Here is a 26,992-nt window from a genome sequence, read left to right as displayed (position 1 = left end):
AGCATCAATGAAGTCTCTCTCTCTCGCTCGCTCGCTCTCTGCCTTGTACACGTATACTCTTTATTTGCTTCTTTGTTCTTTTTCTCTCTCTCATGCTCTTCCTCTGCCTCTTTGTTTTTTCTCAACAACCCCCCCCCCACTTCCTCTGTCTCTCTCATTACTATCGGTTGATGGGCCAGTCTCAGTGATTCAGCTGGCAGTGTTGCTGTGCTAAAACAGGTCCGCGGGTCAGCTGAGATGAGATTTCCCCCCCTGAGCCCCACTGCTCCAGTGTCTGCTTTCTGTTATCTTGCCTCGCAGGCTTTGAAAAACTCACTTCTATTATTGGTTCTTATGAAAAGATACTGCTGGCAAGGTGGCAAGTGTTTCACTTGAGGAAATCCTTTGAGGGTGAGGGTGTGTGTGTGTGTGTGTGTGTGTGTGTGTTCTTTTACTTTTATTTATATGAGCACCAGTTTGAGTCTTTAACCGTCAGAGTGAGGACATTTTTGCAAAGTGAGAATATTTTATCTGGTTCTCACTTCTTTAAGGGTCTAGTTTAAGGTTAGGACTTGGGGTTTAGGGTTACACTTAGATTACAATTGGGTTTAGGTTAGACATGTAGTTCTGATGGTTAAGGTTAGGGTTAAGGGCTAAGGGATTGGTGGTTTGCCTCTGCCCCCTTAATGCTCTGCCACCCCCCCCCCATTAACATTTTAAGTCCACTGAAAGAACGCTCTCTGTCTCTGTCCATCTATCTGCCTTTTTTTTGTACACATACACACGCAAAAAAAAAACCACAAAAAAAAAAAGCAAACACACGTACCAGTCGAAGAGACAGCCGTAGGCTATATCAGTCCTGGGAACTCATGTTACTGGCTCCTTTTAGTGTAGAGGGGAGAGGGGCTTGGGGGTGTGGGCGGGGGATAGCAGGAGGAGGCCAGCGTGACTGGAGAGGGGGCTGGGGCTCCAAGCAAGGGGGTGGAGGAAAGCGTGGAAGGAGCAACAGCTTTTACTTTGAGAATACAGTGGAAAGTAGCCTGTTGCTTAAGTCTGAATGAACTATAGAGAGAGGAGGACGGAGAGCGCAAAGAAGATGGGATGACAAAAGACATATCGTGTGCGTTATCGAAGGTTGTCCAAAACAACAGAACTACTGGTTCTGATTTGTACTGAGGTGGACGGACACGCGAGGAGAAAAAGGGTGGAAGACACGGCTGTTTCAAGAGTCAGAAACCTGAAGGGATAACTGATAAGTAAGGCGGTGTGTTCTAATTCAACTGAGGGGAAGACAGAGAGGCAACGTGAGAGAGGACGAAGAGGAAGCCACCAGAAAGGAATGGGTAAAAAGTATACAGAGTGTGTGGGGGCAGGAGATTAACACTCAGAGAGGTACAGCGAAGAAGAAAAAGGCAGAGGAGTGGAGGCAGAGGGGAAATTGAAACAGAATGTTCCAGAGGTGACTGGCAAAGAAGTGTTGAGGAGGGCAAACCACAAAAGAGTGTGTGAGTGGTTCCAGGGATTAGAAACAGAGGACATAGTAGGAGGGGCGGTATGAGGGTACTGCTCATGAAACTGCTGTCCTCCTTGATGCTCATCTTCCTCATCTTGGGGACTGCCTTGATCGCTCTCATCTGGTACGTGCTCAGTGACAGGTAAGCAAGCTTCACCCAAGTCTTCATGACGACCACACACACCCTATTCCCACAGCGGACTTGGCAGGGAAGGTTTCTTTGCCCAGGGGGGAAGGATAGAGGGCAGAATGACTGTTGTCCTGCCTGTGAGGTTGAAGTGAGGCAGACATGCCAGGAATACACAGCACAACACTGCAAAGAGTCACAAACCTGGGAGACTTCTTCTTTTCTTCCAGACTTTTCAAGTGTCTTGTTTCAAGATTCAATTTCTTGTTTGTGATTTTGAAAGAAGTGGTGTTGACTTGAATTAGATTATATATATTGAAATGAGCATAATGGTAAACCCAGTGCTTAGAGATAAGTTGTCTAAACATGTCCTGAAGTAGGGTTGGTTCAAGTTTGAATACCAGGTACATTCTCTTGCCAACTTGCCACCAAAACACATTGCTCAGACAAGAGCTCTGCTCATCATATGTTGGCTGAGTGAATAGAAGAAAGAAAAAAAACTGATTGTATGTGTTTAAATTGTTTCACAGAGAAAAAGTGCATTTGGAGGCCGCAAGAATAGCTCTTGGGTGGCAGTGAAGGTTTATCAGACGCTGGGGATTTTTGCTTTGATTTTTTTTTTTTTGCACTAAACTATGTGCTTTGGAAGTTATCCACCTTCTTTATTTCCTTTCACCCTCTGCAGACTAGAGTTTAATCTTTACATGCTGCTGTGGATTTACCTGTGAAGCCACCAATAAACCATGAATTTGTGGTTTGGGCGGAGAGGGTGGTGCAGTTCGTCAGACAAATAAGAAATTACATGATGAAATGAGATATTGCATAATAATGTAATGATTTCTCTCAAGAATCACTCTACTTTGTCGTGCTTTTCAAGTCTAGACATGAAAGCAGACTGATGTTTTGCACCAAATATTAAAAAAATGATTCAAGGGATTTGTCAGATGGACAGGACAGGTTTTAAAAGTCAAAATAGCAACTGACTGGTTGAAGTGTACTTATTAGTCTGTTGAAAATCAGTATGAGATCATCATAATCGTGTATTATGTGAGAGAATAAAAAGGGGAAGGCAGTCTCCACCTACAAATACTTGGGATTTTTAATTGATGACCACCTCTCTTTTAAGTCCCATCTACAGAGTCGGGTGAACAAGTTGAAATTGAAGTTAGGTTTTTATTTTAGGAACAAGTCTTGTTTTTCTCTCAATGTCAGGCGAAGACTAGTTGAAGCAACATCCTTGCCTCTTCTTGACTATGGTGACTTACTGTACATGAACACATCAGCCCATTGTCTCCATATGTTAGACACTGTATCATGGAGCATTACGGTTTGTTATAAACTGTAGAGCTCTCACTCATCGCCGTGTCTTTTACTCAGAAGTCAACTGCCCTGCTGTATCAACACGGCGACTTAGTCACTGGTATGTTTTTATCTATAAGGCCATTTTGGGTACCCTCCCCTGTTATTTAGTATCTATCTTTCTGTCCATAAGCCATGGCACTTATGGGTTACGGTCTCAGGACACCTTGCAAATGACTGTTCCCTAAAGTTTGGACTGAGCTGGGCAAGAAGGCCTTTATGTTTTCTGCACCATCTGCCTGGAATAGCCTGCTGAATAGACTTAAACTCCAGGACTTGGTTACTCTATCTGAATTTAAAGGCATGGTTAAGTATATGGAATCTGAGTCTATTGGAAATTGTAAATGTTTCAGGTGATAACAGGTTTGTATCTTTTCCCTTCATTTTTATGCTATTTTGCACTTTGAGGTATTCTGTTGTCATGTGAGTGTGTGCTGAAACTGGTGTACTGCTGCCATTCTTGGCTAGGTCTCTCTTGTGAAAGAGATTTTAATCTCAATGGGACTAACCTGGTTAAATAAAGGTAAATGAAACAAAATGAAAGTTAAGATCCTCTTGCTGACTGTTTATGAAGTTAGCACTCATCATGTCTGAACCATGTACGAATCACAACAGCCCCTAATAGAGTGGGCTAGGTAACTGCTCACCCAACTCCACCCCACCCGCCTGGTCTGGATCTGCCTCTAGGTACTGTTGTGGGGTTTTCTCCATGCTCTTGACACATTTAGTGCACTCTAAATGCAAATGCCTGTAACAAAAAACCAGATCCAGTGTTTCTCCCAGCGCTCTATATTTAAGACAGGCCCAACAAGAGATTCCCCCAATTTTTTTTTTTTCATTGTACTGTCGACTTTTATTTGGACCTATCTGTCATCACAATTTCAAGCCTGGAGAAAGCAAGCTAGACACAGAGATGGGCAAGATATTTCATAATATAACTTCTTAAAAAATATAAATTAATCTTGTCAAAAGTAGCAGAATAAACTACAAAATATTATTTCAAATGCATAATCATAATAATAATAATAGTAATAATGCATAGCATCTTGGAGTGGTATAATTTTTCCAAAGACCATTTCTGCAGAGGAAGGGGACTTAAAATCAGTTTGTGTCATGAACAAAGATGAACAAAGACGAAAACAATGATAACTGATACTGTGAAAAGTCTTCTAAAAAATGTAGGTCTGTCTACACACAGAATATCTACATTATTTTTAGACAACAATCTTCAGGACTGTTACGGTGAGCGTGGCAGGGTTTGACGATGAGAAAGTAAATGATGCAGTTTAAAGCAGCGTTGAAGAACACGTGTACATTCTGCAGGGATGGCTGGTTTAAAATGGGTCAGGGCTCTCCCTATCTTCCACAATAAAGATGAGAAAATTATTATTAAAAAAAAGCCTCAGAAAAGATTTTTTTTTTAATTTTAGGGGAAGCTAGAGCAGCAACAGCACCAAATAGTTACGAGAAAGACACAGGATTTATCTAAATGGGTTTCTTTTTACAGCATAAACACAGCAGCATCAGCTTCCATTAACCTTTGTATTAAGTGAGTGACAGGCGTCGTGACACGCCCCCTTGACTTACCGATCGTTTGGGCTAAATTCATTCAGGCCTCAGGCCGCTGACTTTTGACCAAGGACGGCGGACGTACAGTGACGGTACGTACAGTGAGGCACTACTTGTGAAGGGGGAGGGGTGTAGTATTTGTTTATTTTGGTATAATTTGCTCAAGAAGTGAAATATGAGAAGCCGTTTCGAGTCACTTAGAACACCATGAGGAAATGTTTGGACTTTACACTCTGGTTGTTCATACAATATCTAACTAACATATTTACAACTTTTTGTCTGTTGTTAACTCGAAACAACTCTCTACATGCACAACTTTTCATCTGGAATGGATGCTCAAATGCCCTGTATTTAAGTGAAGAGTAATCCATTCCTATGCAGTATGGTTAAACACTTACCATGACTGCTGCAAGAGAAAAACATATCTTGTTAGGCCAGGCAATCTGTAATAATGAAGAGTCAGGGGATAGGCAATCTGTAATAGTGAAGAGTCAGGGGATAGGCAATCTGTAATAGTGAAGAGTCAGGGGATTTAGTCAACACTTTCGACACATAAGTGACATTCTTTAAAACAAATGTAGTTTGGACAGCCTAGAATATTAGATGTAAAGAAAGGTGTTCCTCTTACATGAATGTAAACAACAGATACAGTCTTGAAGCCAAGAATGATGGAAGCCAGGGTTAGATGACAAGTTTTATACCCTCTCCCAGTTTCTGTATTTAATTCATCCAATCACTTGTTTTCTTTGTGATGTGTTTAATAGCAGTGTTGGACCTCACCCTCCTTACCACCACGCCCAAAACAGCATTCGTTCTGACTCCTCTGAACCATGTAAAGACTGCAGGTGAACTGAAAAGCCACCCTCATTGTCTCCTTAAGGCTTCCTTCCTTATAAGTTGTCAACTGCTACACGTCTACAAGCCTGACTCAGACTGTGTGTGTGTGTGTGTGTGTGTGTGCTTACGTTCACCTCCATATTATGTATATGTCACCGTATGTGTGTGTGTGTGGGTGTGTTCACCTCCATATTATATGTGCATGTCACTGGGTGTGTGTGTGTGTGTGTGTGTGTGTGTGTGTGTGTGTGTGTGTGTGTGTATGTGTTCACCTCCATATTATATATATGTGTATGTCACTGTGTGTGTATGTCACTCTGTGTGTGTGTGTGTGTGTGTGTGTGTGTGTGTGTGTGTGTGTGTGTGTGTGTGTGTGTGTGTGTGTGTGCTCACCTCCATATCATATCATATATATGTGTATGTCACTGTGTGTGTATGTCACTCTGTGTGTGTGTGTGTGTGTGTATATTATTGCAGGGACAATATCATTGACGAGGTTGTGAAGCGCTACTCTCATGGCTGGAAAAAGCAGGAGGAAAATCCCAAAAGATTCAGGTGAAGAAAAAAAAAATCTAATCCATCGTTTGCTAAAAACAGGAAATATAAAACATTCCTTTAGGTTTTGTGTCCTCTTGAACAGTCTGAAAGAAGAACAGCTGTAGACATGAATGAAGAAGTAAGAAGGTAGAAGTGTGCAAAAAGGGGTTGTATTGGTGGTGACTTCATAGTCTGTACTGCAGACGGGTCATGTGACACTGGAACATGGAAGGAATTTCCCCTCAAGTCTGCGTTCACAGTTTTACTGCCACTGTTACGAATTGTATATGGAATTAGGATCCTGCGCCCATGAACTGGTGGTGGTGATGTGTGACTGAGTGTTTGTGTGTGCGGGGAGTGTAATTACATGAAATATAAACCTTTTTTCCCATAGTTCAGAAACATACAAGTGGTGGTAGGCTACATTATCAATGTGCAGCACAACTGATCTGCAATGACATCCATCCATCCATCCATTATCCAAACCATTCATCTTGCTCTCAGGGTCACGGGGATGCTCAAGCCTATTGGGCAGCAGGCAGGGAGACACCCTGGACAGACCCCCAGGTCATCACAGGGCCGACACACACGCATTCACACCTAGCAACAATCAAACTCTGCTTTCAATGAATTCTCTCTCTCTCTCTCTCTCTCTCCCTCTCTCACTCAACTAACTCACTCACTCACTCACTCACTCACTCACACACACACACACAAATGTTCAATTTGTAAACATCACAAAACTTGGATACATTCATATTACCTTTATTAAAACTGTGTATTGGGTTTCAATAAGTGATGCACCAAGACAAGTCCCTGCTTAGAGAAAGCTGAATTAGTGAATTCAACAGATTCTTGACTGTAGAATCATGTGGGTCAGCACCAAACTACCAAAACTCACTTCTTAAAAAACCTACTCTTTAACTAGCAGTAAAAAGTGACTTACTGGAGGTCTTTCTGGATGTCTTGCCAACAACTGCTTCTGTCGCAGCTCATACCAAACATGTTTGCATGCAACATCCGCTTCGGAAAGTCAGCGCCTACACATTGGCCCAGCATTGAATGTGCACTCAAATATCAACTTGTGCAAGGACATGCTTTTTTCCCCCATAGAATTTCAAGTTGACTAACAAATAATAATAATAATTAAAAAAAAACAATTACACGAGAAGTACTGAGTTCTTGCAAAAACTCCAGAAAATTTATGCTGCTGGCATCTCTCTCGCACACACACACACACACACACACACACACACACACACACACACACACACACACACGCGCACACACACACACACACACACACACACACACACACACACACACACACACACACACACACACACTTTGTTTCTCTGCAGAGAGGTTGTGATTGTATACTACATTATGTACACAAGCTGAGAATACAAGAAGAAGACATTCCTCTAGTTAATTGTCTGCGGATGGTATCAATTTTTGGACAAAAAAAACCACAGAAAACTGTTAAAATACGTTTTCATAGTATGCACCGGGGGAGCCGCTGATATCCCTGGTTGGAAACAGTAATTTTTTTTATTTTTCCCCCTTTTCCTCCCCAATTGTACTTGGCCAATTACCTCACTCTTCCGAGCCGTCCCGGTCACTGCTCCACCCCCTCTGCTGATCTGGGGAGGGTTGCAGACTACCACATGCCTCCTCTGATACATGTGGAGTCGCCAGCCACTTCTTTTCACCAGAGTGCAGAGTTTCACCAAGGGGATGTACCGTGTGGGAAGATCACGCTATTCCCCCCAGTTTCCCCTCCCCCTGAACAGGCTCCCTGATTGACCAGAGGAAGCACTAGTGCAGCAACCAGGACACATGCCCAAATCCAGCTTTTCACCCGCAGACATGGCCAGTTGTGTCTGTAGGGACGCCTGACCAAGCCGGAGGTAACACAAGGATTCGAATCGGCGATCCCTGTGTAGGTAGGCAACGGAATAGACCGCCACGCCAGCCGGATGCCCTGAAAACAGTTATTTTTGAGGGCCTACATTCTGCAAAAAGGCTCAGCTCTCTGCTCTGCTTTTATGGGCTTTACAAAAATTCATTCTAATCTCGCTCTCTCACGTTAATAGGTTACATAGTACAGCCATGTCCATTCTGTGTCTGTTTTCCAAGTATGTTATTTAACTGATGACTTCTTTTTCTGCAGATCTCTGCTGAGAAGCACATGCAATGGTCTCACCAAGTCCATCGTCACACAGGCCAACACTCCATTGGGGTCAAAGGTTGCGTATGACGGGGAAAAAAGAAAACCCTTCGTGGTGACCCCAAAACTCTTCAGCACCTTTGCAAAGGTCTGTTTTTAATTTTCACCCCAACATTATTTCAATTGTGAATCATGTTAATTGTTGAAAAGTCTTTTTTCAAAGTATCTGGTTTGTTCTGTACTCAAACAGTTGAGTTTGTCATGTTGATGATCGAGCAGCATCAAGCAGCCACCCCTACATGTTCACAAAAAGTACCATGCCCATTTACGTGTTAGCTGTTTTGAAATATCCAATTATATGGTTTGTCTCTAAAAATGTATTGGGGCTCTGGAAAAAAAGAAAAAAAGAATCAAAAAGCTCATCTGGATTCAAACACCAGTCCCAGAATACCACAGCTGTTAGCATGAATGGTCTTCTCTTGCCACCGACATTCCTACAAATGCAGAAAATAGATTGAATTTGAATGAACCGTTTTCTTATACTTGATTTACTGGACAGATTCCTCTCAGGGTTTCAGTCACTGCTACTTATTTGCAGTCTGTCTACCACTGAATATCACATGACATTGCAATCTCAACCAACTACATCCATTTTCATATTAGAATAGGAAACCACATCATGGTTATGATATATAATATGAAAGTTAAAAGATCTGTCAAATAACCTAAAATGTCTTGTTTGTGTACCCTTTCTTTGAAAACTTGTAATTTATCAACGGCGTCTCTGGCATGGAAAGCCTGGTGGGGCACAATAAACTGTATGGGCAGCACCCGACTCATCGATGAAACTACACAAAAACCTACTTGCTCAATGAATCCAAACACAAACACACCTCATCAATGAATTAAATCACAAACGCATTAACATTAACATAATGCAGCACAGGTGTTAGGGGAAGTGGAGATAGGGATACGAGTGACATCCTCAATAACGGCATTTGATAATAATAATAATAATAATAAATCAATCTTATATAGCGCTTTTCTAGTACTCAAAGTCACTTTACAATAAATGGAGTGAAACAAGACGACAGATGAACATAACACAGACATACAGAGGTGGATGGGAAGGGGGGCTACGAGAGGGAGAAGCGGCAGCCACAGATGACGCCAGCAGTACTCTCCGACTTGGACAGATATAAAAGAAAAGAAAAACAAACATCATAAATTACATAAATCACAGATGCAGGTCAAGCGCTCAGTCCCCAGCATGCCCCAGACCAGGGGTGTATGAGCGGACAGGGGGGCACGAGAAGGCAATGGAGAAAAGGTGTGTCTTGAGACAGGATTGGACGAGTGTGAGGGATTCTGAGTCTCTAATGATTGGGGAAGTGAGTTCCAGAGGCTGGGAGCTGCTCTAGAGAAGGCTCGGTCACCAAAGCCGCGGAGGTTGGACCTGGGGGTAGAGAGAAGGGAGGTTGAGGTGGATCTGAGGGACCGAGAGGGTTGGTAGGGGGAGAGGAGATCAGTGAGGTATGGGGGAGCCAGTTTGTGAAGGGCTTTATAAGTAAGAACCAGGAGTTTGTAATTGATCCAGTGGGAGATGAGTAGCCAGTGGAGGTCTTTTAGGACTGGGGGATGTGCTGCCAGGATTTGGTGAAAGTTAAAAGTTGGGCGGATGCATTCTGGACCAATTGGAGTCTCTTGATAGAGCTAGCACTGATGCCATAGAGGAGTGAGTTGCAGTAATCGAGGCGGGAGGAGATGAAGGCATGGATCAGTATCTCAGCAGCAGGGCATGTGAGAGAGGATCTTATTTTTGCAATGTTGCGAAGGTGGTAGAAGGAGGATTTGACCATTTGGCGGATATGTGGCTCAAGCAGGCCACATGATCGCACACAACTGGTATCTTTCTTTTTCTTTGGCAGTCCATCAAAATGATGATGACTGTGATGCAGTTTAACCTCAGCAAGCATGCCTGTGAGCCATCAGGCCTGCATTAGAGCGACAATATCATCCACATTTGTCACAGATGAATGTTGCTTGAGTTGGTCTGTTATGTCTTACATGGTGGGCCTTATCATAGGGTTCTTGTCTCTTTTGTTCAACAGCTGTTCTCGATTGTCTTACTGTGGAGCGCCATCTCTGTCTGTCCAGGGCCACTATCTCCCAGCTGGAGTCATCTATGCTGCAGATCTTCATGTGGCGTTTGAGCACATCTCTGAAATATAGCTTCTGGCCTCCCTGCTTCCTTTTTCCTTGGCACAGCTCCCCATTGAAACCCTCTTACGGTAGGCAGTTGTCTGGCGTTCTTCTCACATGGTAAGCCCATCTGAGCTGGGAGGCTGTTATTAGGGCTTCAGCACTGAAAGTACCAGCACATCTCAGTACCTCCACGTTGGGCACCTTGTCTTCCAATCTGATTTGCAGCAGCTTTCGCAGATGACGAAGTTGTATGCTGGTGAGCTTCTTGATGTGCTTGCGATACAGGGTCATGCATTCAGTGGAGTATAGTAGAGACGGGAGAACAGCTGTGTTGTAGACCTTGATCTTTGTTGTCAGCCTGATATCATGGTGGGTCCAAAGTCGTTTGTTGAGGGCACCAAAGGCTTTTGTGGCCGCTTGGATTCTTCTGTCCACTTCTAAGTCAGAGGAGTTTGTATCTGTCAAAGCACTGCCCAGATAGGTAAAGCACTCAGTAGTCTTCAGAGTTGCTCCATTAACCAAAATACTGGGCTGACATTCTTTGGGGCTTTTCTGAGGGGGAGGCTGGTACAGAGGCTCTGTTTTGGAGACGTTGATCTTCAGTCCAAAGAGGGTAGCCGCTGAAGAGAAGCCATCTACTATTTCTGGCATTTCTCCAGGATCATTGGCAACCACAGCTGAGTCATCTGCATAGAGAAGCTCTTGAACACAGAGTTCTCTTGTTTTGGTAGACACTTTGAGTATCATAAGAATGTAGAGGTTTCCATCTGTTCGGGTCCTGATGTACAAGCCACCTCTCAAGTTGGCTGACATTGTTTCTAGGACTGCAGTGAAATATAAAGTGAATAGGGTTGGTGCAAGCACACATCCCTGCTTAATTCCATGCTTGATGTTGAAAGCATCGCTGAGGTCTCCTCCAATTGATACTTTCCCGGCATATCATCGTGGAAAAGTCTGATGATGCTGATCAGTTTCTGGGGGCAGCCATAAATCTCTAGCACTTCCCACAGTGTCTCTCTATCAACAGTGTTAAACCCCTTTGAAGAGTCCATAAAAACAATCTAAAGTGGTTGGTGCTGTTCAGTCGCTTTCTCTTGGAGCTGTCTCAGGGTGAAGATCATGTCTGTGGTGGATCTACCAGATCTGAAACCACATTGGTTTTCAGGCAACACTTCTTCTGAAAGGACCTTTACCCGGTTCAGTATGATCTTAGCCAGGACCTTTCCAGCAGTCAACAGAAGTGAGATCCCACGGTGGTTTCCACAATCGCTCCGTTCACCCTACTTCTTGTAGATGGTCATAATCAAAGCATCTTTGAAGTCTTGAGGAAGGCATAGGTTCTGCCAGCAGGCATTATAGAGATTTAGTATCTCTGACTTAAGTATTGAGCAACCATGCTTCGGATGTCTGATGGGATGCCAGCTTGTCCTGGTGCTTTCCCACTTCTGATGTCTTTAAGTGCTTTCTCTACTTCAGCCATTGTGATCGGCTCACAGATGTCTTCTCTTATCAGCCTTCTTGTAAGCCACTGGCATGCATTTGAATCTGCTGATCCTTCTTGGTTCAACAGGGTGCAGAGGTGCTCTTTCCCTGTTTCTGTGATCTCTTTCAGGTCAGTACACAGCTTACTTCCATCTGCCATTTATCTGGTGCTATTGCTTCTTGGGCTGTAGATGGCTCTCAGCACAGAAAAGAGTCCATACATAGCATTTCGATCTGCTAAGGCCTGCAGCTCTTCTGCTTTCTCGCTCCAGCAGTTGTCCTTCATCACCCTAATCTCCTTCTGAGCTTTGGCTTTAATTGCCTTGAAGGCCGATTGACTCCTCTCAAGATTCGTCTTTCAGGTGGGCATTGTGAAGCATTTGCTTTTCCTGTAGCAGTTCTTGGATTGCTTCATCGTGATCCTTGAACCAGTCAGGCGATTTTCTTTTTGGATGACCAAGCACCTCTTTTGCTGAATTATACATTGTCTCTTTCATTTGTGTCCAGCATTCTTCAACGTTACTTGCACGTGTTGCAACCCTTTCTTCATCTTGAAGAGCAGATGTGATTGCTGCAGCTAGTCTCAATTGATGTTCTGTGCTTGCTAGCTTGTTGGTATACAGTTTCTTCGGTGCTTCACATGGTGTTTTTCGTGACTTCATCTTTAGATTCATTCGCAACTGTGTTCGGACCAGGTAGTGATCAGCTGAGCATTCCACTCCATGCATCACCTTTGTTGAGAGTACTTCTGTCAAGTTTGCCCTGCGAGTCACAATGTAGTCTAACAAATGGAAATGCTTTGATCTTGGATGCATTCAGGTGAATTAGTTCTTTTCGGGCTGAAAGAGGAAGGTGTTTGTGATACACGGGTCACGTTCAGCACAGAAATTCAACATAAGGTCCTCATTGGTATTCTTACTGCCCTTGCCAAACTTTCCGATGACACCCTCATAGGTTAAGTGGTCCTTGGCTATCCTTGCATTGAAGTCTCCTAAAATGAGAAGCTTGTCTGCGTTTGGTACACTGTCTGCTACTTCAGCCAATTTCTGGTAGAAAAATTCCTTGCCTTCATCTAAATACACCATGATTGGAGCATACACATTGATGAGTGATAAGAAGCGTTCTCCCCCTACAGGAGCTTGGAGACTCATAATCCTCTCAGAGATTCCTAATGGTAGAGTGGGCAATCTGGACGCAATTATTTTGGTAATGGTAAAGGCCACTCCAGCATCTCTCCTTCCATCGGCCTTTCCAATCCAGAAGAAGGTGTAGTTTCTCTTGTATTTGTCCTTGGCCTTCAATCCTCGTTTCTTGGAGAGCAGCAATGTAAATGCAGTATCTCTCTAACTCCTTAGCAATTAGTGCACTTCTTCTCTCAGGTTTGGTGTGGTTTTCCAACATGGTCCAAACATTCCATGTAGCAACAGTCAGCTTCACTTTCTTGTATTTTCGACCGCTGAAGTGAAGACCCGCTGGCTGTGGCGAACCAGCCAGGTAGTTTCTGAGCAAGCTTTTTTTTATCCCACCTTTTCTAGGGGCTTCCCCTTATGGGGCCAGCAGTGCTTTCCCTGAAAAGGGCTGCGCAGACACTCACACAGCTGTCTCGACCCTGTTGTTGCCCAGGATTCAACAGAGTTGTGACCATCACGTGAGTTGCATATGTGCAGAAGTCACACTAGTAGCTTCCAGCTCCTTAAGCCTGCTACCATCACGTTCATTCTGTCGCCATAGGACTTTGTAAATGCTCTCCTCGCAAGTGCTATTCCCATCGAGCTCTCCTCACATCATGCCTTGCACAGTAGTTAAGACAGTCAGTGTCGTACCCCCTCCGAACAGTCTCTCTGGACCTCAGAATCCATTCCTAAGCGATACATCATAGTGCAATGGGCTCAGTGGATAAAGAGGTTGCCCCACAGTGACAGCTTACTTGTCAAGCTTGCCATCCATTGACCACCATTGCCACATATGGGATGGTTCATATACATTTACAGTCACAAAGTTAAGCCTAGCAAAATGGCGCTGGCTACTGATATTACTGCCATACCTAGCTAGCTAAAAGAAGTTACTTGGCTGTCTGACGATGTGATGAGTTTGTCTTGATTTAAAACTAAAAAACTTGATGATGAATGACCATGGTCTGTGGTTTGTAGTTAATTAAGTTTACAGCAGTTTGCTAAAATATCAATGTTGATAGAGGAGGCATTGTTTAGTGACAATATAGGATGAACAGCATGGTGTACTCACTAATACTTCTTCCAGTGTGGGAAGATGGCAGTGTGAACTCACCCAGTACCGACTATGCAGTGTATTTGTACACGTCCATGTCTAAGTTTGTGTCATCGTGTGAAGTTTTTATTTTGATCTTCGATTTTTTTTTTCATTTGATGGCTGGGAGAGCTGGTGTTGGATCATTGGATTGGCCAAGAGAGCTTGGTCTGCTGCGTCCTGTGGGCCCAGGCACCACGGCCCTGCTCGGAGCTGCGCCCTAGAGGAAACACCGAGGCAGTCTGGCAGCGGCCTTGCCCAGCGTTGACTGTGCAGTGTTTTTGTCTGCATCTGCATTTCTGCCATCATTTGGAGTGTGGGGGAGGTGTGTTGAAGGTGTCTGGCTGGGAGAGCTAGCGTTGAATCGGCTGAGGGAGCCTGGTCTGCTGTGTCCAGTGGACCAAAGGACCATGGCCCTGCCTGGAGCTGCACCTGAAGAGGAAGCACCGCGGGCGGTCTGACAGGACATGGAAGCAGGGCAGGCTAAGCTAACTGCTAGCCTATACAGACCGGCAGTTCCGACACTGAACCTGACCGGCTTTCGTTTGTGGTTTTCAACAGTGGAATTTTTGGACTGTGTTGCACTGAATGGACTGTATTGTTAACCTATTTTTTTTTTGCTTTGTTCTCTCTGTTTTTGTATGTTTCTGGTGGTGTCGTTTTTGGAAATTTGGATATGTGTTTTTATCTTTTGTGTTGCACAGCTGTGGGCTGGGTGAAGCTAAAATTCGTTTCTTTTGTGTATGCAAGTACACGATAGAATTGACAATACATTGTTCTTGATTCTTGATACCATTGTGAGGAACTGTTCCCACTGGTTAATAAACTCATGATGACAGCACCGGTGTTACCGGATACACCAACCGGACATTTTCTCCAGGGGTGCATCCCGCGGCAGTCTTTCACCCGGAAGTCAAACAGTGTAGTGTCAACAGTATCAACATGGCGTGTGCTAGAGTGAGAACCACGCATTTCTGGACAGACGAGGAGACAAACTTTATGTTGTGTCAGCTAAAGGAGCTGAATATCCTAAAATACAGGGCTTGCTAACCTGTTTGTTGCTTGTTTGGTATGTGACGCAATAGGTCAACCGGAAGAAGGCCAATAGCAACCAGCTGAAAGGGGGCATATCGCCACCTACCATACCAGGGTCGAACATACTTCCATCAATAAAACGATTCTCCCCTGTTCTTGTACTATACTGGGACAGGGGCAACAACAGTAGTCCAATTCCATGGCCTAATCGATCTATAACCATAGCTCGAATTAACTGCACGTAAACGCAGTCACTGAATAGTTAAACCTCCCAGAAAGGAACGTCTTTATCCTTGACTTTATACTCTTCGACACGTGCGAAAACACTCACAGTAAACATTTGAAACAAAACAAAATTGGGCACCTTTCATTCATTCATTCATTCATTCATTCATTCATTCATTCATTCATCATCAGCTGCTTCTCCAGGGTTGGGTCGTGGTGGCAGCAAGCTAAGTAGGGCACTCCAGACGTCCCTCTCCCCAGCAACACCCTCGAGCTCCTCCTGGGGGATCCCAAGACGTTCTCAGGCCAGATTGGACATGTAGTCCCTCCAGCGAGTTCTGGGTCTACCCTGGAGTCTCCTCCAGGGTAGACCCCAATTGGGGCATGGCCAATTGGAGTCTCCTCCAATTGGCCATGCCCGGTAAACCTCCAAAGGAAGGCGCCCAGGAGGCATCCTAATCAGATGCCCGAACCACCTCAACTGGCTCCTTTCGACATGGAGGAGCAGCGGCTCTACTCCAAGCTCCCTCCGGATATCCGAGCTTCTCATCCTATCTCTAAGGCTCAGCCCAGACACCCTACGGTGGAAACTCATTTCAGCCACTTGCATCCACGATCTCACACTTTCGGTCACTAGCTCATGACCATAGGTGAGGGTTGGAATGACGATTGACTAGTAAATTGAGAGCTTTGCCTTCCAGCTCAGCTCCCTCTTCACCACAACGGTCCAATACAACATCCACATTACTGCTGATGCTGCACCAATCCGCCTGTCAATCTCCCACTCCATCCTACCCTCACTCGTGAACAAGACCCCGAGATACTTGAACTCCTTCACTTGAGGCAACAACTCATCCCTAACTCAAAGGGAGCAATCCACCATTTTCCGGTAGAGAACCATGGCCTCAGACATGGAGGTGCTGATTCTCATCCCAGGCATTTCACACTCAGCTGCAAACCGCCCCAGTGCGCGCCGGAGGTCGCGTCCTGATGAAGCCAACAAAACCACATCATCTGCAAAGAGCAGAGATGCAATTCGGAGGTTCCCAAAACGGACACACTCCTCACCTTGGCTGCACCTTGAGATCCTGTCCATGAATATCACAAACAGAATCGGAGACAAGGGACAACCTTGGCGGAGTCTGACACCCACCGAAAACGTGTTTGACTTTGTGCCAAGAATGCAGACACAGCTCTCACTTTATACAAGGACTGGATGGCTTGTAGCAACTGCCGCGGTACCCCATACTGCCTCAGTACCCCCCACAGAGTGTCCCGGGGTACACGGTCGTAAGCCTTCTCCAAGTCCACAAAACACATGTAAACTGGCTGGCCAAACACCCATGCCCCCCTCAGCACTTCCGCAAGGGTAAAGAGTTGGTGCATTGTTCCATGGCCAGGATGGAATCCACATTGTTCCTCCTTGATCTGAGGTTCGACAATCGGTCGGAGCCTCCTTTTGAGCACCCTAGAGTAGACGTTCCCAGGGAGGTTGAGCAATGTGATGCACCAATAATTGGAGCACACCCTCCGGTCCCCCTTTTTGAATATGGGAACCACCACCCCAGTCTGCCACTCCACAGGTACTGTCCCCAGTTTCCATGCAACACTGGAGAGGCGTGTCAACCCAGACAGCCCAACAATGTCCAGAGCCTTCAGCATCTGAGGGTGAATCTCATCCACACCGGGCACCTTGCCACCAAGGAGCTTTTTAACTACCTCAGAGACCTCTGCCAGGGATATAGGTGGGGCTTCCTCTGAGTCTTCAGACTCTACATCCTCCACTGAGGACATGTTAGTCAGGTTCAGGAGCTCCTCAAAGTGTTCTTTCCACCACTCGACAACATCCCCAGTCCGGGTCAACAGTTCCCCTCCTCAGCTGAACACAGCCTGAGTCAAGCCCTGCTTTCCCTTCCTGAGTCACCGGATGGTTTGCCAGAACTTCCTTGAGGCCAACGGACAGTCCTCCTCCACAGCCTAGCCGAACTCCTCCCACACCCGAGTTTTTGCTTTCGTGACCGCCAAAGCAGCAGCCCTTCTGGCCTCCGGGTACCTGTGTGCTGCTTCAGGGGACCCCTGGGCCAACCAAGTCCGAAAGGCCTCCTTCTTCAGCCTAACAGCTTCCCTCACCACCATTGTCCACAAGCGGGTTCTTAGGTTGCCGCCTTGACAGGTACCGATGACCTTATGACCACAGCTCCCTCCTGCCGCATCTATAATAGAGGCTTTGAGCATGGCCCACTCAGAATCCATGTCCCCAGCCTCTCTCGGGATACACGAGAACTTCTTACGGAGGTGAGAGTTGAAGACCTCACAGACAGGGGCCTCCGCCAGACGTTTCCAGTTGACCCTCACTACACTTTTGGGTTTGCCAGGTCTGTCCGGCAGCCTTCTGATCCAGCTCACCATCAGGTGGTGATCAGTTGACAGCTCCGCTCCTCTCTTCACCCGAGTGTCCAAAATATACGCCCGCAGATCTGATGATATGACTACAAAGTCTATCATCGATCTTCAGCCTAAGGTGTTCTGGTACCAAGTACACTTATGAACTACCTTAAGTTCGAACATGGTGTTTGTTATTGCCAATCCATGACTCGCACAGAAGGCCAATAACAAGGCATTGCTCGGGTTCTGATCGGGGAGGCCCTTCCTCCCAATGACACCCCTCCAGGTTTCTCCATCATTGCCCACGTGAGCGTTGAAGTCCCCCAGCAAAGTTATAGAGCCCCGAGGCAAAGCCCTATCCAGGACACCACCCAGAGACTCCGCTATTCGGTGCATAAGCACACACAAAAGTCGGAGTCTTTCCCCCAGCGACTCACAGTCGTATCGAGGCAACCCTCTCATTCCTGGTGAGAACTCCAACATGGCAGCGCTCAACCAGGGACTTGTGAGTATCCCCACACCCGCCCAGTGCCTGTCACCTTGGCCAATGCCGGAAAAGTAATGAGTCCAGCCCCTCTCCAGGTGTTTGGTACCAGAGCCCATGCTATGTGTGGAGGTGAGCCCAACTATATCTAGTTGGCACCACTCCACCTCCCGCACCAGCTCAGGCTCCTTCTCTGCCAGGGAGGTGACATTCCACATCCCGGGGACCAATCTGTGATGCCGGAAGTTGGCACGCCCCAGTCCACACCTTTGCTGCCGCCCGGCCTGCATTGTGCCCTACCGCAATGCTCATCCCCGCATGTGGTGGGTCCATGGCTGTGTCAGAAAATTGGGCACCCAATATATATATATACATATTCTCTCAAGTGAACCAAGAGCAGAGGTAGGTGGTGGTGGCCAACTCTTCTTCAGTGTCCAAGGAGAATGATGGCTCTACTCTGCTGCCATCCCATCCATCCATCAGCTAGCAGAAAAACATCACAGAGAGCGGTGACTTAACAGCAAGAAATGCTAGAGGCTGGCAACACTTAGTTAAGTCTTTTCTCTTCTCGACCATTTAGTCACGTGAACCTGCAAACTCTCCTGTTTTCAGACCCCTACTCTACAGCCGTAAAGCTGTGCTCACGGTCGTGGCTCTTAAAGAGACAGTGTGCCTATTAACACTGAATAAACTGACTAAGTTACCACTGGGTTACAGATGCACCTCTTATCACCAAGGAAGAGCGATCTCAAATAAGGCTGGTATCTGGACATAGTTAGTCTTAATGGTGTAGTTTCAAGATTAAGCCTTAATGTTTAGTGGTAGAGTTAGTTTTAGTAGTTGGTTATATTATCTAATGTGAAAAAATGTTATTTGAAATCATCCATTGTCACTGTGATTCATGTAGGAAGTGTTAGTACATATGCCGATCGCTGGTTTAAAAAAGAAAATCCTTTTATTTTTTCATTTGTTTGAATCTTCCCTTGTTACTAGAGAAAATTAGCTACTATTGGTTGAATTCATTCGCTATTCAGTTGCACGCACTGATCCACATAGAGTTGCTGGACAGATTGTCTACTTTTCTTTGGTTATTTGCTACTTTCATTTTGGTTTCTTTTGTTTGCTACCTTGGGAGATTATGCATGCAATCTCTCTCTCTCTCTCTCTCTCTCTCTCTCTCTCTCTCTCTCTCTCTCTCTCTCTCTCTCTCTCTGTAGCTATCTTTCACTAACTTCTTTTTACCTCAATCTTATTACACTCCTTCGCTACGTGTCAAATTGCCTGTGTGGCCGTGCGCAGCCTTTCTCCCACATCTCTCTCCAGTGTGCAACAGCGTGCGCGCGCACGTACTCTCTCACACACACACACACACACACACACACACACACACACAATATTTGGACAGCCACTGCACCTCATAATTTCACCGCTTGTGCCTTGATAATCATGTTGCTGCTCATCTTTGATTATACCTGATCAGTATTAGTTAGATAAGTACTGTTGATCAGTATTAGTCAATTTTATTTTATTGATTGATCTAATAAATTGTTTTCATTGAATTAAGTCATTATCCTGCCCGTTTTGTGACAATATTTATTGAAGCCATCCCCTACTAATCAACATATTCCAGTTGGAGCAACATCGATTATTCCATCAACTTGAATTGTTCAATTATATTGAGCACCAACATTAATGATTAATAATCACCCATGATACATTCATGGATATCTCATGAACTTCTAACCTCTCAAAGTTTTCTAGCCACAGAGAATATGGTTGTCTCATGACTATTTAGTTAGTTAGTTAGTTAGTTAGTTAGTTATTTTACCAAAGTGGGCACCCAAAGTTGAACTAGGGACCTCTTGATCTGCAATCAAAAGCTCTACCACTGAGCTATACCCCCCTTTGCATGTTGGTCAGCATGGTCACAATTCCCAGTGCCAAATGAAACGTTGCAAAATAACATCATATGGCATGAAACAGATAGAGGAAGCTTACAACCTTTTGAATTCGTTTTCAAAATGTAACAAACTGCCAGCTTCAAGAGTCACTTCTGTTAAAATTAGCGTGTTTTTTGCTTCAGTGCACAGCACAGAAAGGAGCAGTGAAGTTGTCTATGTGTGATAGTTGAAAAAATTAAGATCAGACATGTGCTTTAGCAGATATAGGAGGCACCCAGAATTCAGCTGGGGACTTCTTGATCTGCAGCCAAATACTCTACCACTGAGCTGTACTCCCACATAAATGTTCTTCCAGAAGTTTTATTTCAAATCTGTTTATCTGTTTATAAAACTTTTATACCTGAGGATCGACATGACTATCTGTTGCTTTAACAAACTTTTCTGACCCTTTTTTCCAGGAATATGAGTTTAAATACTTGGGGTCAACTGTCCAAAGTAATGGGGAGTGCAGAAGAGAGGTGAAGAAGTGAGTCCAGGCAGGGTGGAGTGGGTGTAGAACAGTGTCAGGAGTGATTTGCAACTGCAGGGTAACAGCAAGAGTGAAAGGGAAGGTTTACAAGATGGTTGTGAGACCAGCTACAGTTAGGGTCAAAATTATTAGCTCCCAAGGAACCATGGAACATTTCCCTAAAATTCTGCCCAATGTTTGCATCATTCATAAAACTTTACACAGTAAAACATTCATCAATGTTAAGGCCCCTATTTGGTACATTTTGGAATGTAAAATAAATCTTCAGGTTTGCGTTATACCAAATGTAGTGAAAATTGAGGTGGTCAAAATTATTAGCCCCTATGTGATTTTTTTGCTTTCAAACCACACCTTACCAATCAATCAGCTTTCAAACCACGCCTGAGCAATCAATCAGCATTGAACTTTACTTAAGGGACTCCAATTAACGGGGCAAGTGGCACTTGAACACTTGAATGGGAGGGACTACTCTTAAATTCTTGGAAAGAAGTAATTTCATCACGCCAAAAAGTAAAGAAATAAGTCTGGAACTCAGAAAGAAGATAGTGGATGCTCGTATTAAGGGGGAGGGCTATACTGCCATTTCCAAGCGTTTCACAATGTCTAGAACAGCTGTACGTTGCATCATTGCAAAGCACAAGGAGACAAATTCTGTTAGAAACAAACCTGGGTGTCATCAAAAGTGCAAGATTTCAAAAAATTTGGAGAGGATAATAGTCAGAGATGTCAACAACAATCCCCAGATCTCTGCCAAGATGATTGATGCTGAACTGGCCTCTTCTGGACTTAATGTTTCAAGGAAGACTGTTGTGAGGGCTCTTCATCGTGGTGGGCTTCGAGGTCATCGTCCAAAAAAAACTCCATTGCTCACACAGCGGCACATAAAAGCCAGACTGAAGTTTGCCCATGAACATTTGAAACATGGGCATGAGTTTTGGAAGTCTGTCCTTTGGTCTGATGAGACTAAACTTGAGCTGTTTGGGCACATGGATGTTGCTTTTGTTTGGCGAAGGGAGAGACCTTCAACCCTAAAAACACAGTTGCCACAATAAACATGGTGGTGGGTGCATAATGCTGTGGGGCTGTTTTGCTGCTTCAGGCACAGGGAAACTTGTTCAGGTGCATGGGATCATGAAGAAAGAAGATCATGTTGACATTTTGAAAGATAATGTAAAGAAATCTGCTGCCAGTCTAGCTTTAGGTCGCTGCTGGGTCTTCCAGCAAGACAATGACCCGAAGCGTACATCCAAGTTGGTCCAAAACTTTTTGAAGGACACCAAAATTAAGGTCCTGGAGTGGGCCTCTCAGATCCCAGATCTCAAACATATTGAGAATCTGTAGCGGGAGCTCAAGGTTAATGTCCATGCTCGAAAACCATGCAATTTGGATGAGCTGGAACAATTTGCCATGGAAGAATGGGCTAAAATCCCTCAAGAGACATGTGCCAACCTAGTTAGGAACTACCATAAGAGGTTGTTGTCAGTTGTGAGTCAGAAAGGTTACACTATTGACTATTAATTGTCAGAGGGCTAATAATTTTGGCCTTGTCATTTTTGTTTTTTCTTGTTTAAATTCAGCACATCAGTAAAATATCTTAATCAAGCTTAGTGGAGATTTTGTTTTTGTTCTTTTGGAAGCAATTAAACTATAATCACTTTTGGTTATGGTCATTTCCATGGAAAAGTTAAGGGTTTTGTTTGAGTTCATAAAGGGGGCTAATAATTTTGACCTTAACTGTATGTTATATGGTTTGGAGACAGTGGCACTGACAAAAAGACAGGAGGCAGAACTGGAGGTGGCAGAGTTGATAATGCTAAAATTTTCATGAAGGACAGGATTAGGAATGAGTATATTAAAGGGACAGCTCGGGTTGGACATGTTTGGAGACAAAGCAAGAGAGGCAAGATTGAGATGGTTTGGACATGTGTGGAGGAGAGATGCTGGGTATATTGGGAGAAGGATACTGAATATGGAGCTGCCAGGGAACAGGAAAAGAAGAAGGCCAGAGAGGAGGTTCGTGGATGTGGTGAGGAAGGACATACAAGTGGCTGGTTTGACAAAGGAAGATGCAGAGGACCGGAAGAGATGGAAACGGATGACCCGCTGTGGCGACCCCTAACAGGAGCAGCCGACAGTAGTAGTAGTAGTAGTAGTAGTAGTAGTAGTAGGTGTAGCAACTTTGAACAACTTTGGTTTACACTATTAACTTTGAACAACTTTGGATTATACTATTACACGACTACATTTGGGACCATTTGCAGATATTCACTGAACTAAATGGCAGATAAAGAAAACAGATGAGTACAGTGAGTCTGGTCTTCACTAAACACTCGAACCAGTCAGTGTAACCCCACAAATGTGATAACTGCACCCAGAGATGTACGGGGCTCTTTTTTATTGCACTCAAGGGCTGTCACTAAGTTACAGTATAAGCCCAAATGTCTGTTGTTGTGCGGTGCTGTTATAATATATATATATATATATATATATATATATATATATATATATATATATATATATATATATACACACACACACACACACACACACACACATTTCCCTACCATTGTTTCTTTTAACAAAGTATACATATACATATGTATTTATTTTTATTTTATTTTTTTACTGAAACACTGCCACAAGTAGATAATCAACTGTCAATAAATCATAGGTTTGAAAAACATGTGCTGGTGAAGTTGCATATTCAATGACACACTTTGGATAGCTTATGAAATGTGATGTTTCAAGTTATGTGATGACTGCTGCAAAACAAGCTCTGAAAGTATCAGTGTCAATAATATAAAAAAACAGTTATCACAGCCCTTCCTCATCCCTAGACCTCTTAAAAAATATTTTTTGTACACCTTGTTGAGCTGAATGTTTGTACTTTGCTTAAGTTCCACATCCAAACCATTTCACAGATTCACCCCACAGATTAAAATATACATACTCTTCATAGTTGTACGAACACAGAGTTCCTTTACATTAAACTCTTAAATTATAACCCCCCTCTCTGTTGAAGAACTTATTTTTTTGTATATTACCTGGTAGTAAATGATTTCTTGCTTCATACATTATTTGTGCTGTTAAATTCTACAAGATCCATGAACTTCAAGGCATGTGACTTTAAAACAGTCTGTTAGTGTGTTCACAAAATCCTACATTGTTAATTATCCTTATGGCCCTTTTATTTATTTTTAAATTTTTTTGCAGTATGCATAATGGATGTAGTTTGCTTTTGTAGGTGTTACCCCAAACCTCCACACAGTTACTCAGATATGGCAATACAAGTGAACAATGTAGTGTGTACAATACTTTATGATCCAGAATGTGCCTTGTTTTTCCCAGGACTGAAATGCCCCTTGCCAGCTTTGCTCGCATATATTTTATATGAGGTTTCCAGCAGATATTGTCTGTTATCACCGCTAGAAATGTATTTTCATATACTTTTTGACATTGTCTATCATCATTTGTACTCGAGTGTTTATTTTACAATTTCCAAACAACCTAATCTTTTTGTTCAAATTTAATGATTTTTTTTTTCTATGTCAAACCACCTTTTCAAATTTTCTGAGTTCTGTTATGGTCACTTCCAAAAGCTGCTGTAAATTCTCCACAGACCAGAAAATATTGGTGTCATCCACAAATAAAACACATTTCAATATTTTTGATACTCTGCAGATATCGATTATGTACAGAATAAACAATCTCAGGCCTAATACTGACCTTTGAGGGACTCCACAATTAATATCCATCAATGATTATGGATATTAAATGCTCACCGATCTTCACAAATGTTGCCTGTTTCTTAAATAGCTTCTCAAGTAATTCAGCACAACTCCTCTGATACCATACCTTTCCAATTTATCAAGTAATAACTTGTGATCAGTGGTCTCAAAAGCTTCTTTTTTTAGATCTATAAATATTCAAACTGCCTACATTTTTTGTCTATTCAATTAGTAATGTCTTCTATTAATTGAATTAGCACCAATGATGTTGCTCTCTGGTGCTGTGTGGCTGCCATTACCACTAACCAGGGAAATGTTACTCAAGACATATTTAGTAATAAAGACCAGCATCATTTTAATCATCATTAGACAGATAGTGACGAACTTAAAACCCAATGAATTCCCAGCTTTCAAACTTTAACGTACGACTTGACAAACACGTGTTTTATTTGTGTGTTAGTGAGCATGTAATTTCAAGACCAGAATGATCCAACAGTGTTTATTTTTCATTTCAGAGGCATCCCTTTTTAAATAAAACATGGAACACTTGTGCTGTTGTTGGGAATGGAGGTATCTTGACCAACAGCAGCTGTGGAAAGAAAATAGATTCTGCGCAGTTTGTTATCAGGTGGGGAAAATCTCCTTTCACAAAAACTAAGGGGCTATGAAATGTTGATGACAATTAGTTTTAAATAGTTTTAATTTCCCTCTTGAATTATTGTCAATCCACACGTGATTATCTTAATCTTTCTCTTTCTGATTCAGATGCAACCTACCCCCTTTAGAAAATGGCTATGAGAGAGAGGTGGGCAACAAGACTGACCTGGTGACAGCAAACCCAAGCATCCTCTTCGAGAAGTAGGTGTAGAGATGATAAGACTGGATGAAATCTTATTGTTTTGCCACAGTCACAATTTCCACTAACCTCTAATGTGTATTGTGCTTATCATTTTTCCTCACATCCCTATCATTCAGGTTTGGGGGTCTGCTGGAGCGCCGTCGTCCCTTTGTGGAGAAACTACGTAGCTATGGGAATTCCCTGATGCTCCTGCCAGCCTTCTCCTATGGCCTTAATACTGCTGTATCCCTCCGAGCTCTGTACACCATCCAGGACTTTCAAAGCCCCACACAGCCTGTATTCCTCAACCCAGAGTATATCCGGAGTCTGAACCGCTTTTGGCGCTCTCAGGGCCTTAGAACAGTTCGGCTTAGCACAGGCATTATCATGGCCAGCCTGGCACTGGAGCTCTGCACCAGTGTAGACCTGTATGGGTTCTGGCCCTTCAGCCAGCATCCATATGGACACCATCACCTTACCAACCATTACTATGATGACAGGCAGAGTAAAAAGAAAGTCCACGCCATGCCTGCTGAGTTTGAACATTTGCTGAGGCTGCACAGCCAGGGTGTGCTCAGAATACATCTAGGGGAATGCCTGACAACAACCAGGTAAGTCCAGTAACCTAGAAACAAGCCCACAGTCTCCCCTGGCATGACAGGAACATAGTATGGTATCTCGAGCCTCTGCCTCAAGTCTAACCAAATTATTTATAATGCTTGCCATAACTATGTGTCAGTAATGTCATCATCACCACGATGGCACCGCAGACTGCATCCACAGTGGGTTGACATGAATTGTTTTGTATTGTTTTTTGTTTTTGCTTTTTTTTCATAAACTCAGTGTTTTTCTACAATACCTGGAGAAGACCTTATGAACACAGGGAAGCTACTCCTGTGGATTTATTCCCTAACTTTCTCATCCCATCTGCGGAATTACTGGACACTTTGGTCAAAGGTGCGCTCACCTTTCTTCACACAGTGAAACGCCGCAGGAGAGGGAAACATGCTGGCATCCTCGTGCGTCTACGCAGATGCAGACTACTCACGCCATTGTTAGGAATATTTCTAATGTGTGATCACTAAGCAACAACCTAGAAAAACTTCATGTACTTGTGCTAAAGAATATAGACTTTTTTTCCTCTTGCGTTTTGTCCTTCACAAAAACTTGGCTTTGTGGATCAATTCCAGACTCTGCACTGCAGCTGGCAGGGTTCCAGCTGTTCAGAGCGGATCGCGACACAAAGCTTTCTGGCAAAACAAAAGGTGGAGGTATTTGTTTTTACATTAACAGTGGCTGGTGTAAAGATGTTACAGTGATTCTGCAGCACTGTTCTCCTGTTATGGATATTTTTCATTAACTGTAAACCCTTCTACTACCATTCACTCATTCTGGCTGGTGTTTACATTCCACTGCAGGCCAATGTGCAGCATGCTTGCTGACTAGATACTGTGTGTGATGCAGACAAACCCGGACTCTTTTGTTATTGTTCTCAGTGATTTTTAACAAAGGGAATCGCAGCCATGAACTATCTAAATACTGTCAGCTGATTAAATGCCAGAACAGGAAGGAGAACACTTTAGATCGCTGTTACACTACAATCAACTGTGCCTATCATGCAGTTCCCCGTGCTGCACACATTCAACTGTGCCTATCATGCAGTTCCCCGCGCTGCACTGGGACACTGACCACATCATGGTCTATGTGATTCCTGCATACAGGCAGAGATTAAATTCTCTAAACCTTTTGTGAGACCATCTAAGAAGTGGACTAGTGAAGCTATGGCGGATCTTTGCATGTGCTTGGACTGCACTGACTGGGATG

At 43.8% G+C, this 26,992-nt stretch overlaps 1 protein-coding gene and 1 non-coding gene across 2 annotated transcripts in view; one reads left to right on the top strand and one right to left on the bottom strand.

The window, feature by feature from the left end:
• The first annotated feature begins 1,015 nt into the window (after nt 1-1,015).
• Nucleotides 1,016-26,992, top strand: part of LOC130119933 (alpha-2,8-sialyltransferase 8F-like) — a 37,021-nt gene continuing 11,044 nt past the window's right edge. Inside the window, exons 1-7 of the mRNA XM_056288532.1 lie at nt 1,016-1,634; nt 5,312-5,392; nt 5,862-5,939; nt 8,095-8,239; nt 24,846-24,958; nt 25,096-25,188; nt 25,306-25,779. Coding sequence (XP_056144507.1) covers nt 1,534-1,634; nt 5,312-5,392; nt 5,862-5,939; nt 8,095-8,239; nt 24,846-24,958; nt 25,096-25,188; nt 25,306-25,779 — 1,085 coding nt within the window. The 5' untranslated portion in view covers nt 1,016-1,533. The remainder of the gene's footprint in view (nt 1,635-5,311; nt 5,393-5,861; nt 5,940-8,094; nt 8,240-24,845; nt 24,959-25,095; nt 25,189-25,305; nt 25,780-26,992) is intronic.
• On the bottom strand, nt 20,004-20,075 carry trnac-gca (transfer RNA cysteine (anticodon GCA)). The gene has a single exon. It is a non-coding gene; the product is annotated as a tRNA-Cys (tRNA).

Source organism: Lampris incognitus, chromosome 10, assembly GCF_029633865.1.
Source record: "Lampris incognitus isolate fLamInc1 chromosome 10, fLamInc1.hap2, whole genome shotgun sequence".
Lineage (NCBI taxonomy): Eukaryota > Metazoa > Chordata > Actinopteri > Lampriformes > Lampridae > Lampris > Lampris incognitus.
The sequence above is the reverse complement of the archived record's forward strand: the minus strand, read 5'-3'. Positions and strand labels throughout refer to the sequence as shown.